Here is a 15,381-nt window from a genome sequence, read left to right as displayed (position 1 = left end):
GTGGTGGTGGCAGCCAACTGCTTGCAGACTAAGACTAAAGCACTAGAAAACTGGGGTAGAGGCTTAGATAAGCAGGTATGTTAAACTCTACTATATTACTAGCTAATATATAACTACCTGTACAGAATATAGCCACGACGCCTTTACAGGATTACGCCAGTAGGCGCGTAAGACGGGAGTTGCGACCCCTGGAAATGGCAGCTTATGCCTATGCTGGCGGAAATAATAGAAAAGGCGTGAAACCAGAGGCTATGGAAGGCTCCCAAGCTATGCAAAAGCGTACCAACTCTAGGAGGAGACTCTTATACAGACTGCTGGGGGGCAGACTGGTACTTGGGCTAATAACCCGTTATAAGATATTCAAAAGAATGGTGAAATTCCCTATACGAGTGGTGGTGGCAGCCAACTGCTTACAGACTAGGACTAAAGCACTAGAAAACTAGGGTAGAGGCTTAAATAAGTAGGCATGTTAAACTCTACTATATTACTAGCTAATATATAACTACCTGCAAATACTACCTGGCAGCCTGGACAACACCGTACGGTTTTCCTGTCTCCTCTTAAGGAGTGGTGACCCTTGGCGAGGGCCTAGTGACTGGGGCCTAGGCATAAAAGATACTCAGGCACACACGTCCCGCTCGCCCTTTGGTATAGTGGTTTATGGATAAATCCCCCTTACGCCTTCGATAGGCCTTAGGGGGGGGGAGGCATGGCGTATATGGCAATGGTCAACAAGAGATAGCATACGGGGGGTGGTCAAAATATGGAATACAACCATAAGTATACAGCAATCGAACGGCAAGGCCTAGCTAGGACGTAGTGAACCCTAGCTAGGATAAGCTAGAGAAGAAAGCAGTGGTTCCCAAGGAGTTCAAACATCTAAGGAGGACAGGACGTAGCCGTAGGCCCGCAGGGCCGCCGTTACGGACAAACATGGCAAACTGGGGTTTTTCATCCTACTAAGGTGGCTTATAGGGTTTTTCCTCCCCCAAACTGCAGGGTTTTCTTCCTATAAATTACAAGTTTTCCCCCTATAATGGAGTAGTCTGCGTAGGCCTAGATAGGATCCGTATCAGACGTTAATCAAGAATTACTACTACTATATTAAGCGTTTTATAAACGTCCTAAGGGATTAGAGCTTTAAAATGCCTCTCTAATAACTAAGAGTCTTAGGCTAACCCTAGTAGTAGTTAATACTAAGCACCAATTATATAACTAATCAATTATTGCACACTTAAGCCTGGGCCTTAGGCTCTAGTTAACTGAGGTTCTCTATTAGGTCTAGCTTATTAATTTAGTAACGCTACTATAATTAGTTATACTCTCTCCTTAAATAGGGAATAGAGGTTTATATACCTTTATCTTACTTACGTTTTGTAGGTTGGAGCTTAATATATACTAATTTAGTTAGTATAATATTATATATAAAAGAAGGGTTCGTACTTTAAGGAAATAAGGCTTATATAAAACTAAGGTAACTACAGCTACTAGTAAAGCCCTATTCTACGGCTGTTGACTTAAAGAACTTTTTGGCTATAGGCCTTAAGTTTAGACGATACGGTTTATAGTTTTTAAGGCAAGTAAGGTACTCCACAACAATATTAAAGCTTATTTTAGTATATTCCGTTAGCGGGATAACTAATACCACAGTAAGAAAGACATAATTGTTTGCATCCTAAATATCCATATATACGCGACGGGCTTAGGCCTTCCGCTATTTTGTTACATTTTGGCCGCTAGGCTCCTTAATAGGCTCGCCCCAAATAAAGTTAAGACGGGAGTTTTTTAAGAGTGCTTAATCGCCACGCATTATACCATTTATTTTTAATTAATTAACTTTCTTATTAATCTTAATAAGGAATCTATTAATTTCCGTATTAGAACTTAGTAGGGTTAACTAACCCGCCTTAGAAGTTATATGTTGGTCTATAGGATCTAGAATATTATGGCTAGTGACCCTCTTTATATAATAGAGTGAAATTTAATAAAGCGAAATGCAATATTAAATAAAATGAGATGGGTATAGGTAAAATATAGTTTTATATAGATCTAGATTCCAATATTAGCGCTTATATATTATAGCGTGTTATATAGGGATTAGTCGTTAGTAGCCCTATAAAGACTTTTTTAGCCAATCTTTTATTTCACTTTATTTTATCTTATTTTAGCTAAGTTTTAGACTTTAATATACTTTTAAGCTTTATTGGTTCTAATATATATATACTCTCTTTACCTTAATCTAAGACATCCTACCTAGATCCTATATACAATATTAATTAGAGCCATTATATCTACCTTCTTTTATATTGCATAAGGGAAAATAGAATAGTTATGGAGTGAGATGGAATGGAGCAAGATATAGAATTGTAATAAAGTGGAATAAAATATAGTGGAATGTAGTAGAATGGAATAAGCTAAAGCGAGGCAAGCACTAATTGGTATCTATTCTTCCTCCACCTCTAGTACTTCTTTATATCCTTTAAAACCATTTACCTAGCTCCTACGTATTAATCGGAACAATCCTTCTTTTATAACATTATAGAATTTAAGCCGCGATCCGCGGTATAAGCTACCTATTAAAGTTCTGGCGGGGTCCCAATTATATCCCTTCCCACATTATTTCCAGTTTAAATAATATTAGATAGCTATAAGCCTCTACTATATATACAACTGTATATCTATTATATCTCCTACTATATCGCTCTAGTGCTAGAACTAAGATACTAAATGCGAGCTATAGTTCTATTTCTGTAGTTACAGCAAGATTATATACCTTTACTTAGTTAAGTTCTGTGCTATATTAGAAGTGATATTAATATAGCGTCTCCTAGGATAAATAGGGGGAGGTATTTATATGGTATAAAGCGGGTTCTAGTAAACGTTCGCGGTATAGCAGCAGCTTAGGTCCTATTAAAGGGTATAAAAGAAGGCGGATCTTTTAAAGAAACGATACTATTTATACTTAGCTCCTTACTCTAATTTTCCTCTAAAGACTAGTACTATTAACCTCCTCTAGCTATTTCTCTAATCTTATACTTTAAATTAGCTTTACCTTTAAGGCAATATATAGACTATATTAAAGACCCTAAATACTCCTCTAGGCAGCCCTACTCTATTACCAGCTTAGCAGCCCCTTATTATCTAGTATACTCTATAATTCTTAAAGCTACTAAAGGTAGCTACAGCAACAAATACGTTATTTACCTCTACCTCTACCCTAGGAGGCCTAGTTGTTAAGCTACTAGCCTTAGAAACCCCTAAAACTAAAGCAATATTATAAGCCTTTAGGTTAGAGTATAAGACGGTAAACAAAGTGTATATCTTTACAGTCGTATATATATAGTCCTACTAATACTATTTCTTTATAGTTAGGATAAGAGAGCTTATTAGTATAAGATTACTAAGCTAGTAGCCCTAATAGGAGAGGTTAATAAACTGGACTAATACGTGTTTATTAATTATATTTAAATTAGTAGGTATAATACTCTTTATAAGTGTCTTTAATTACTAAAAATAAATTATAGATAAGAAAACTAAAGACTCTACGTTTTATATCAATATTAAGTTAGAGGGGTTGCGAGACGTTCTAAGGAAGGTCCTTAAAGATATTTATAAAATCTACCTAAGAGAGGACAAGCCTTTAGTGCGGAAAATCTCCGCTATTAAAACTCACTAGCTTATACCGCGCATAGGTTAAACAGAACCTCCTATATAATTTTCTCCTAGAACTAGAATTATATTAAAGTAGTATAAATATCAACTTTAAGAACGAAGTGTATTTAAAACATTTAGACCTCTTAATTAGCTTTATTAAAACCACCTACGCGTTTATAACTAAACGCCTTAAACCCCTTCTTAAGAACTATAAAATTACGTATAATCTACTCTGGGCTCTCTTTAAGCCGAACTCAAAGGTCTATACTACCTATCCTAGTACTAGTAAACTAAGATGCGTTAAGTTTAATTATAGTAAGGAAAAAATAAGATTAAGCGGAACTAAGTACTTCTATCTAGACTATCGCTACTTTAATTTTAATGGGAAAGTGTTTAGGGAAGCCGCCCTCGGGCTTACTATTAAGAAGTTTCGTAAAACGAAACGGATAGACCTCCTTTAGGCATTTCCTTTGGAGTACTACTGGAAATCAAGCGAGATTAGAGCACGGCTAATTGGATATAGTCAAATTTTTAATAACTTAAGAGGCGTCCACTACCGCTAGTATTAAGGGACTGCCTTCTATAAGGATAAAGACGGCAATAAGATTAAAGTCTTTATTAAGAGCCGAATTATAGTTAATACGGCGTATTTTCGGCAAATTAACCCTAATTACGCTAGACTATAAATTAACAAGTCGCCAGGAACACTAGACTTATTAGCCATCTTTAATTTTATAAAAGGCTTAATTAAAAGGAAAGACTAAATTAAGAGGATAGATATAGATCCAACTAAAATAAAGGATTAAGATTTCCTAATTAGCAGCCTAACTGTGCTAGGTTTTAGTCTAGGTAATAAGCTCTAGCGTACGTTATCTTTATTTATACGTAAGCGGCATTTGCTAACGCATTATAGTTAAGTTCGTAGTTGCTAATATTAGCAATATTATATAGAACCATTCTTCCTTTAATAACCTTAGGATTCCTACTTAGTAGAAGGAGGTTATTTAAACTCTTAGTAAAACCTACTTATCTTAGAACTCTTACCCTACCTTAGATAATTTTGTATTGGGCAAAAGACGCGGACTTGTTACCCTCCTATAGTATATTACTATGCCTCTATTATAAAATAATAGTTATACTATTACCTTACTAAGATAACCAAATTAGTGGGCTGCTTAGTATTGGTAAGACCTTAATAGTAGAGGCAATATTAGAATACCTTATAAGACTACTTTACATTATACATCTTTATTTCCTTATAATTGCAGTTCTTTCTAACCAAGTAAATCTCTATTAGAGAATTAGGCACGACCGCGGATGCACTTAAGGAGAAGCTTTCTCTTATCTTTAAGATAGTAACCTATTAGAAAGCCACCCTACTCCTTAATAAGGCGGATGTATTCGTAGAACAGCGTACTACTAATAATATCCATTATAATGCCCTTATTTGTGTATTCTTGCGTAAGCTTAAATACTATAAAGGAATCTTATTTCTTATAACTAACCAGGTAAAGATAATCGACGAAGCTATTGCAAGTAGAATACACCTTGCGCTCTGGTACGGTCTATTAGATTGGAACGCTTAAGAGGTAGTTTAGAGGAGTTTCCTTAATAAGGCAAGCACGACAAAAGGAGCCGCAGATTTTATGGAAAAGGACCTTAATATTCTAGTAGGGAAGGATCTTAATAGCTAAGAGATAAGAGCCTTTATGTCTACAGTAAAGCCAAGCTAATTAATTTTCCGATCTAGATTAAAAATGCTATTTTTATAGCTTAAGCATTAGCTAGCTATAAAGAGACGTAAGTGTCCTTATTATATCTGGAATTCGCTATTAGTATAAACGTAGAATTTTAGCGTGATTTTATGGGAGGAGGTAAGTTTGATAATATATAGTCCTACACTTAGCTCTCTTAAATTTACTAGGGCATTAGGGATCTATAGAATATATACCTTTTTAGCGCGTGGGCAGATATACGTTTGGGATTTAGCTATCTTTTTCTTTTCTTCTTTATATTTTTTCCTATTTATACTTATTAATAGTTAGAGGCAGTATGCTACTTAACTATACTATTTATTGGCTAGTAATACATATATATATATATACCAATAACTTTATATTATACAGCTTTGACGTAATATAGATATATAGCCTTAATCCTAAAACGTGGAATCCAATATTACTAAACAGAGTTAGTTACGTAAGCGGGTTTCCATAGCAAAAAGCGATTTATTCTTAAGATTTCTATATAGGGCATAAGCCTATATACTTGCTTACTCCTATAATAATAAGGCCCATGCAGTAGGCTATAGCGTAGGAGAATTACTTATAGATCTAGAAATAAGAGAACGGAAGCTATAGGGCATTAGTTCCCGTAAGGGAGTAGAAGATATAAGCGTTAGTTCCTATAAGGAATTAAAAGCTATAAGGCGATAAAGAAGGCGGGTATTAATCCCCGTAGAGAACCGCAAGCTATAAGAGATTAGTTTCCGTAGGGGAGTAAAAGAAATCGCTATTAGTTCCTATAGGGGAGTAAAAGCCGTACGGAAGTAGGAGCTATAGGGTATAGTTCTTATAGGGTAGTAGAATATACGGTTACTATATACTAGATAATAATTTTAGTTTAGGATATAAGAACGGGAGCTGTAGGGGATTAGTTCCTATAAGGGAGTAGTAGACGTAGCTAATAGCTCCTAGCTCCTATAGGGGAGTAAAAGCCGTATGGGAATACAAGCCGTAGGGGATTAGTTCCTATAGGGCGGCAAAATATATAGGTATTAGCACCTATAGGGGATTTGTCGGAGTAAGGGATTTGTTAAAGTAGGGGATTTATTAAAGTAGGGGATTTGTTGGCGTAGGGAATTTATTAGAGTAGGGGACTAGATCCTATAGGGGATTTGTTAGAGTAGGGGACTAGTTCCTATAGGGCGGCGAAATACGTAGGCATTGGCTCCCGTAAGGGATTTGTTTAAGTAGGGGACTTATTTAAGTAGGGGATTGGTTAAAGTAGGGGATTAATTCTTCTACAGCCTTTATTTAGGCGGTATAAGGCTGCTTCTAATAGGCTAGGGAGTAGATTATATATTTTATAGAAATATAAAGCCTATATGGGATAGTAGGGTATAGGGACCTAATAATCTAGCGGAAGATTGGGTTATCTGCTTTCCCGGGTTTATTTAGCCTAGATAACTCGCCCTATACTATTTTATATGCGTTTTAACTAAGGCTACTACCTAGCCTTAGCCGCCTAAATCTCCGTAAAACTTTACTTATACGGTAGAAGAGCAATAAAATATTATTCTATCTACTCTACTAGCACCTTTAGATCCTTCCTTACTTCTTAAAGCACCTCCTTTATTTAAAAAGGAAGTTTTTTATCCTTTCCCTTTCGCCTCCTACCGCCTGGAAATACTACTTTCCGCAATCTATTAACCTAAGAGATTAGTAGCTAATAGTATAGTAAAAAGTTATTACCTGCAGTCTTAAGAAAATCCTCTTTATTAACTACTGCCCCTTTTTTTATTTTAGCTAGCTCTTCTATATTTATAGAATTCCACTTATTAAACCTATTAACAACGTTACCTTTCTTATTAGGTCTATTATAGTAAATATATATCCAGAATAGAACCTAAAAAAACAACTTAAAATCATACTAAGCTAAGTATATCTCGCCTAAGAGCACTTTAATCGCCATAAACGCTCTTATACTAGTCTTGCCTCGCGCTCCTAAAGGCCCTTCCTACTGCTCTTTAATCGCAAGATTAAAGTCGATTAAGAATACCAGCTAAGAAGGATTGTTGTCTTCCTCGTTCATTATAAGGTTGCCTATTAAAACGTAGGATTATTTAGCTTTTATAAGCACCGTGCTTCTACAACTACCCTATTTATACAATCACCTAGCTTATAGAATTACCTAGCTCCCATAAATATCTACAGGGGAGACAATTTATTAAGCACTACTATACCATTACTAAGTTATATCTAGGAGCTTCTTAAGGCCTGTAGTATATCTAAATTCTATATCTTAATATCTCCTATCCTTCCTATAATATTTTCTCGGTAAGTATATCTTATTAGGTCTTACCTTAAACGAGGTTAAGCAGCATCTCCTTTAAATATTGAACTTTCTCTAGATTGTTATAAGCGTTATAGTGATTAATAAGGTTTTAGAAAGCCTTATCTTCTTTATCGTCTATTATTAACCTATGGCCTTTAAAATAAGAGTGAATAATATCGCGTTATCTCTTAAATTCCTTCTTCTAGTCGTCGCTAATCTCACTCTATTCTAGCGTTAGAAGCTAGATCAGCTGCAATATATAAAGCTATAAAAACTTATATATAAAGGCTGGCAATCGTTTTATATATTATATATAGAACATATTGCTAGGGACACGATTTTATAGATACTAGAAACGCTAGGGGAGTGTTCTTAAAGCCGAGCGTATAATTGTCTTTAATTAACTATATACTGTATTCTTAACCTTAACTTAGACAAACTAAAAGACTAAAAATATTAAAGAGTAAAGAGATTCGTGTGAAAGTATGTGTAGGTCTAAAATTAGAGGCTTTAAATAACCTAGAAAATAAGAATAGAACGCTAATTGCCTATAAAAAAATTTATTAGCAGATTATTGTAGGTATAGAGGCGTTCGGATAGCTAAGCTGGCAAGTACTAAAGTGCTAGATTATACTAATATCCTCTTAACTCTAAGCTAAATAATAGGCTTAAAGTATAGGGCTGTATACTAGGGCCTAGTTCTAGCCCTACTTATATATAGGAGCTAGATATACGTCTTATATTAATAAGTAGGAGGGAGTTAAGTTATAGGGCGTATGTCATTTCGTCTGCAACGTATCTTACAGCTTGCATACCGATCGCCGGTTTATATTATTCGTATAGTGTGCGAGATAAGTGCTGTAGGATATATAGCAGCGAAACAAGGCATATTGTCTGCGTGCGCGCCTTAGCTATAAGATTGCTATATAGCTTGCATTTGGAAGGCTAATAAGAAAAAATGGAATAAAATAGAATGAAATAAAAAGGGGATTATATTACCACAACAACCTTAGCTAATCCTTAGCTAATATGTAGCTTGTAAAATAGTACAGTGTAAGCCGGATATTAATATATTAATTACATCTATTTTATTCCACTTTACTCTATTCCTTCTATAATATAACTATAGCCAAATTATCTTTTAATTTCTAAGTAGAAGACGCTAGCACATTTTAACTAGGTTAAAGAGGGTAGGCTAACAAAGGCTAATTCTATCCTTTAGTAAAAGAAGACGCTAGTAGAGAGCGACTAGACTTAAATATATAATAGGGGAGCGTAGTTCTGCTTGCTTTAGACGCTAAGCTTAGTTAGATCTACTAACTTATTACTAATTAAGTATATAAATGCGGCAAACACTCGCCATAAAGGGCAGGGCTAGTTCTAGCTTAAATCTAATATATAAATTTCCTTTAATAAGCAATAACTAAAGAGCGTACTATTTAAGCCAATAAATTTCCTCCTTAATTCTACAGACTTCTCTATCCTTAGGCTAAGCGTGCCCTTTTCCTCTTAGATACTATAATATTATTTCCAGTCTTTATAACCCATTTATCTCCATAATCTAAAGTTTTATTACTACCTCTCTTAAGAGTATAGATTTCGTTTTAAAACCGCCTAATAGTATCTCTTATTTCTTTCCGGTTACTTCTTAAGCTGTTAATCCAATTATTAACCTTCCCTAGATAACTTATAATGTAGCGGTCGTTATTTTTAAGGCTGCTAACTTTCCCATTAAGTTGGCTAAGCCTATAGCTGAGTTAATTAACTAGAGTAAGCTAGGGGTTAATAAGCTTTATTAGAAGGAGTTACCAAGTAGACTATATTAAGATAACTTTTTTATCTTGTTAGTATGGGGTAAGTATTTCCTTATAGTTCCTTCCGCATTAGCCTTATTGTTCTCTAAATTACTCTTACGTTCTAGTACTAACTGGATATCCTACTTATATTAGTAAGCTAGCGAACGGACGAAACTATGGGGAAGCAGCTATTATATACCTGCCCTACTATATTAACGGCCTTATTAGAGCCCTTGGGATTAGAAGCAAGCGGTATATCTTAGCTCTATTAGCGGTATCCCATAAAGGATTTAATATTTAGAGCGCACCTTAATCTAATATAATATAGTATCCTTTATTATAGCGTCCGAGTCGCTTATTATTAAAGAGATAAGGCAGCTGATAGTATTGGGCTTTTTAGTGTCAAAATGCAGGACAAAACTTACTTTGCTACGGTAGTGAGTGGATAGCTAACTCTCTAAGGGCTAACGTGGGAAAGAACCGCTAATTCCTTGCGAAGCGGCTAAGGCACCTAAAATAAGGAAAAGTTGGGAATTTCGTAAATCTGAATATATTAAAGCTACATTATTAGTTCTGGGTATCCCCTTATAGATAATTATATGCGCTTCCGCGACTGTATAACCCGCTACTTAACGCGCTATAATCCTTAACCCTACCTTTAGGCTTAAGTTATTATAGTAGCAAAGTTAGACCGACAAAAAGGACAAAACCTCGCTAAGAATTTATCCAGACTATTCCTAACATAGGTTAGCATCTTCGCGCTAAGACCGTCTATTACCTAAACCCACATTCCGTTATCTTCCTTCCTGTTTTACTAGTGCGTATCCTACCTCTAGCTTTAAACGCAGCGGCAACATAAAGATATCCTTCTTCCCCCGCAACTGCTAATCGATATAGCCCGTTATCGCGAAAAGTTAGTTACCTAGAAGGATAGACGGTAATAGTCTGTACTAAAGGACTAAGGTATACCTTTTACTAATTCCATTCTACTAAATGCCCGCCGCTAACTTATTAATAGGGAAATATCCTTAAGGTATTAGCAAAGTAATAGCGCGGAAGCCTCTTTATAAAAGCGCACGTCTAAACCCTAGGTGTAGTAAAAATATTAAGCACTAATATCCTCTGCTAGCGAACAAGACTTTATATAAAGAGGTATACCACTTTATTCTATGCTATTTAGCGAAGCTAACTTCTATAGGGTAGGTTAACTGCTTCGCTATCTAAGGATTAAAAGTGATTGTGTAAAGTTAAAAATCCGTTTAACGATATCCTAACCGCGCCCCTCTAAAAGCGACCACGGACATCTCCTTTAAGCCCCGCCGTTAAAAGACTAATTAATTAAGAAGCGCTATTTTATGGTAGGAACACCCCAATTAATCCTATTAAATATTAGTAAAAGGAATAAGCTTAGCCTAAGAAATACTTTAAGCCGGATAATATAATAAGTTACCTACTTATAAGGAAGAAGTTAACACCTTCTCTTCGCCGTAAACGATTGGAGTTAGGCTCTCTTATAGCTAGCTCTACTACACCCAGCGATTAGAAGCTAAGAGAAGAGAAAAGTATACTATACTAAGACCCGCGTTATAAGACTCTACTTAAAACTAAGGGCAGTTTTATATGCAAATATATAGGCATAAACAAGGAGGGTATTAATAAGGATAGTAAGCGTCTTTATTAAACCCTACTAGAGACAGAACAAAAAGTCCCTAATAATTCACTATTTAACGATAATATATTTAATAAGACTTATAATATAATCGATGGTAGAAACAAAGCGAAAGTTATTTAAGACATCGCTTAGTTACTCGTTCCTTTAGCTTAGGCTCTAGCTATATATAGCGCTAAACTTAAATATCTTATCAAAAGTATTAACGAAGGCTAGAATAACTCCGTCCCTCTAACTAGAACTTATCCGCAGCCTAATTATACTATAGGATTTAAATAAACCGCATTTACAGAAGATCAGCTTAATAAGCTATCACCCTTTATTAGTGACTTTATTGCTAGCGACTAGTCCTTCTTTATAGCTATATACTATATATACTTTCCGTTCCTAACATATAAAGTAAAGTACGGTGCTACAGCACTTAATATTATAGATCGGCAAAATGCTTATAGCATAACTCTCGTAGTTAGGGCTATTGTTAAGCTTTTCCGGCTTATAAAGCGTGAGAAAGAGCTCCACTAGCAAATCCTGGCCTTCTCGGTCTTCTACAATCATCGGATAGTAAGGATCTACGGCCACTACCCTATTATTAAGGGAAAAGATACTACCTATTATCGCCACCCTATCTACACCTTTAATTTTACGGCACTGGATAGGAAAGAGAAGTGGATGGTATATAAATTTACTAAGAATGTCTATAATATATAGATGCTAAAGCACTTAGACAGAATTCGCTCTATTATTAATAATTTACCGTCTAATTTTAACTTTAAAGTCTTATAGCTTTTAGAATCTGGACTGTTATAAGAGCTAGAAAGTTATTATCTTTTATAATTATTTATAGAGCCAGAATCTTTACCAGGAGAGCGTAACAGTTAGTTGGGCATTATTAATTAAAATACTACCCCCGATACTTCTTTTATAGAGGGAGAGATATTTAAAAGACTAAGAAGAAATGCCAGGAAATAGTAAATACAAATGGTCTTAATCTATTATTCTTTAATGTTTAACTTTATATACGTCCTAACTTAAAGAGCACTCTAAATACTATTCTGGTTTTTGGTTATTAAAGGCAAATTATATATAACCGGTAAGCATATTTTTAAAGCGGAGAATTAAGCCGCAGTCTTTGGCGCTTATGCTCTTAAAATCTAACATAGCCTTAATAATCTGGCCTAACGCGCCTCTCCTTCTAAAAGCGCGCCATTATATCAGAGGCCTTACCCCTATAACTTCACTAGTGTTCTCTATCTATATATAAGGGCCGTTTTATATAATACCAGTTAAGATATATTGCACGCCCATACTTAATAAGGTTTTGTAGTAGATAATATTAGTAGATAATGTAATGAAATGGGGGGCCGTTAAATATTTGGAAGGCGTAATTAAGCGGCTAGAAATGGTGGCTAGATAGGAACTTCTCCAGGACTTCTGGTCCGTAGTATTTTGCCAGCTATTAGATTATCCATAAAGCCGATATCTAGCTTTCGGTCAACCGTAGATCCTTATAAGGGCTACTAAGTATACTCCACTAGTCTTCGTTATGCCTTTAGAACGAACCCATACTCCTTTATAAAGTCTAGAAATAATATAATTAGCTTATCAAACCACTTTAGGACTCTACGTTCTTTTGCACCTTTAGGCCAGTTACGCCAGCCGTCCTTGGCATACAGTAGATTGTCCCCTTCTTTACATTTCTTAAAAACGGCGGCGCTTGCCTCTTTAAGACCTTCTACTCCCCTAAAGAATACTTTATATAAGCCAGGAATCCCCACATAAAGAGGGCCTAGCTCCTCCTTTAGAATATCATCCACGTATTTCCTATATTCGGACGAGTTAGCGAAGCTGCTTATTTTACATTAATATAGGGTTTAAACGTGGAATGGTAGCGGTCGGGGGGGAGGCGTGGACTCTATAACAGTAGCGTACACCTTTTCCCAGATAACCTCGTTAGGTTCAATCCGAAGGATCGCATTTAGAAGAGGTATGAATTGTTTAATGTCGAAGCCGTTAGAATCAACCGCTAAATTAAGTCTCAATAGAATGCAGTACGTATGTGGGATTCCAGTATTATTGGAAAGTTGCAGGCAGCGTTTATTAGTCTATAACTAATTATACTTTATTCCGCAACGTATAGGCTCTAATATAGCGGGGGCGCCTATAAATAATTACGTAGCTGGTCCTGAAACGAGCTAAACCTCTTTTCGCAGCGGTTAATTGACCTGTTTCCCAAAAACAGGATCCAGTTCCCAGAACTGGGTCCGGTTTTTAGAATTATACCCTTTTTATAGTGGTTAATTAGCCTATGTCCTAAAACCAGAATTAGGATCAAGTCTCTAGAACCAGATCTAGTTTTTAGGATCGTAATTTAAGCCAGAACTGAAAATAGTCCGTTTGGCTTAATACTATACCTTTTTAGTCACGTTTGGTACATCTAGAACCCAGAATTGGGATATAGTCTTTAGAATTAGAATATGGTTTTTAGAATTAGATCTAGTTTTTAGAACGAGATCTCGTTTTTAGTTAAAACTTAAGCCAATATTAAGGGGTAGATCCTCTATTTATTCTTAACATTCCCACCCTATTAATATAAAATTTAGAGTCAACCTACACCTTAGTTACCCTATAAAACGCTAGTAGGCCATTAATTATTTAGTGCTATAGTAATATATCTAAAGCAAAGGTTACTACCAAGGTTAAAGCGAGCTATAAATAAGAATTTTTAAAAGTAAAAGGAGACCTTTTTATAAAAGGCTAATAGATTAAAGCGAGACTATAACGCAGATTGCTATATCCTAATACGGCATAACGGTTAATTTTATACCTATATATCTATAGATTAACCTTTATAGCCTCTAAATCCATAAGACCTAATAGGCCCTCCCCCCTCTATTGCTATAGGACTACTAACTACTTTTAAAGGAAAAGTTCTATCTTATACCAGTTAAGAAGACGCTAGTATATTTTAATTATGTTAAAGAGAGTAAACCGATAAAGGCTAATTCTGGGATATCCGGATTAGAAAGTAATAAGTCTTTTCTTTATAGAGGACCAAATAAGTAATAGGCTAGCTGACTTATCGCTGCTAAGTATATAAAGGTAAACTTATTAAACTTACTATAAGCGAGTCTCTTAGGGACCGGTCTCCTGTTTACTATACCAGTCCCTTATCTTACCTACCTATACTAGTATATACTTTATACTAGTAAACTCTCCGCACTAGTCTAATCTATATATAGTACTATATTAGTCTATTATTTATACTAGTCTTAAAGTTCTAGCTAGGTAATACTAGTCCGCTTTACGTATTAGTCCTACCTAGCAATCTTATATACCAGCCTACCTTTTATACTAGTCTAACTTTTATAGGCGAAACTTCTAAAGTGCTAAAAACTAGACCTAAATATTAGTATTAACTCCTAAGTCTAAAATAGGCTCTAGCGACAATGAGATTAAAAATAATCCGCTCTAAATTAAGATTAGGGTTGGGAGCGGGGTAATTATACTTAGAAAAAACACACTATATTATAATCTAGTATTTAGCATAAGCGGTAAATACTAGAGTATCTACGTTGCTGCTTGCGCTAATCTAGTTATAGGTTAGTAGTAGATAATACGGGCTATCGCGAGACATTAGTAAATAATTTGTACTAATATATATATGACTAAAGCTGTTGCCTAACTACCTAGATTATATATATATTAAAGACTAGCTAAGCCAATAAGACAACTATAAGAGGACTTTATAGGTAGGGGGCTATAAAGGTATAATTATAGAATAAGATAAATTGGAGAGGAGACAAATCCTTAAGGAGGTAAGGCCTTTAGGATTAAGGAGAACCTAAGGGCTTCCTAAGGTAACTATAATAATATCCCTTATAATAACCTACCTAGTACAGAAACAAAGTAATAGAATAACGTAATTCCGGTTTATGGTCACTATATTTGCTAAGACTAAACTAGTATAATATAGGTTTAGGTGGGACATCCTAAGGGATATTTCTTCTTAGGATGGCCTAAAATTAACTATAGTAGAGACTCTTGCAGAGATCTCTAGTAATTACTATAACTTAGCTAAGAGTTATATTATAATTAAAGTATCTATTTCCTAATTTATAAAAATAAAGTGATATAAATACTAATTAAATAGCATGCTTTCTTATAAACCTATATATAAAACCCGCAAGCAAAACACGAAAGCTAAAC

General features: G+C 35.1%; 4 protein-coding genes across 4 annotated transcripts; all 4 read right to left on the bottom strand.

The window, feature by feature from the left end:
- Positions 1 to 1,498: 1,498 nt before the first annotated feature.
- On the bottom strand, positions 1,499 to 1,675 carry K441DRAFT_546518 (uncharacterized protein; the record flags this gene model as incomplete). Its single annotated transcript, XM_067642867.1, has 1 exon — positions 1,499 to 1,675. A coding segment is annotated over one exon (177 nt), but the record flags the coding sequence as incomplete, so codon positions are not given.
- Positions 1,676 to 7,101: 5,426 nt separating this feature from the next.
- Positions 7,102 to 7,281, bottom strand: K441DRAFT_547185 (uncharacterized protein; the record flags this gene model as incomplete). The annotated part of the gene is made up of 1 exon (XM_067642899.1): positions 7,102 to 7,281. A coding segment is annotated over one exon (180 nt), but the record flags the coding sequence as incomplete, so codon positions are not given.
- Positions 7,282 to 12,716: 5,435 nt separating this feature from the next.
- On the bottom strand, positions 12,717 to 12,884 carry K441DRAFT_547311 (uncharacterized protein; the record flags this gene model as incomplete). Its single annotated transcript, XM_067642904.1, has 1 exon — positions 12,717 to 12,884. A coding segment is annotated over one exon (168 nt), but the record flags the coding sequence as incomplete, so codon positions are not given.
- Positions 12,885 to 13,046: 162 nt separating this feature from the next.
- K441DRAFT_546600 (uncharacterized protein) lies at positions 13,047 to 13,217 on the bottom strand (the record flags this gene model as incomplete). The annotated part of the gene is made up of 1 exon (XM_067642874.1): positions 13,047 to 13,217. A coding segment is annotated over one exon (171 nt), but the record flags the coding sequence as incomplete, so codon positions are not given.
- Positions 13,218 to 15,381: the final 2,164 nt, after the last annotated feature.

This window comes from Cenococcum geophilum (assembly GCF_001692895.1).
Source record: "Cenococcum geophilum 1.58 unplaced genomic scaffold K441scaffold_9, whole genome shotgun sequence".
Taxonomy (NCBI): domain Eukaryota; kingdom Fungi; phylum Ascomycota; class Dothideomycetes; order Gloniales; family Gloniaceae; genus Cenococcum; species Cenococcum geophilum.
The sequence above is the reverse complement of the archived record's forward strand: the minus strand, read 5'-3'. Positions and strand labels throughout refer to the sequence as shown.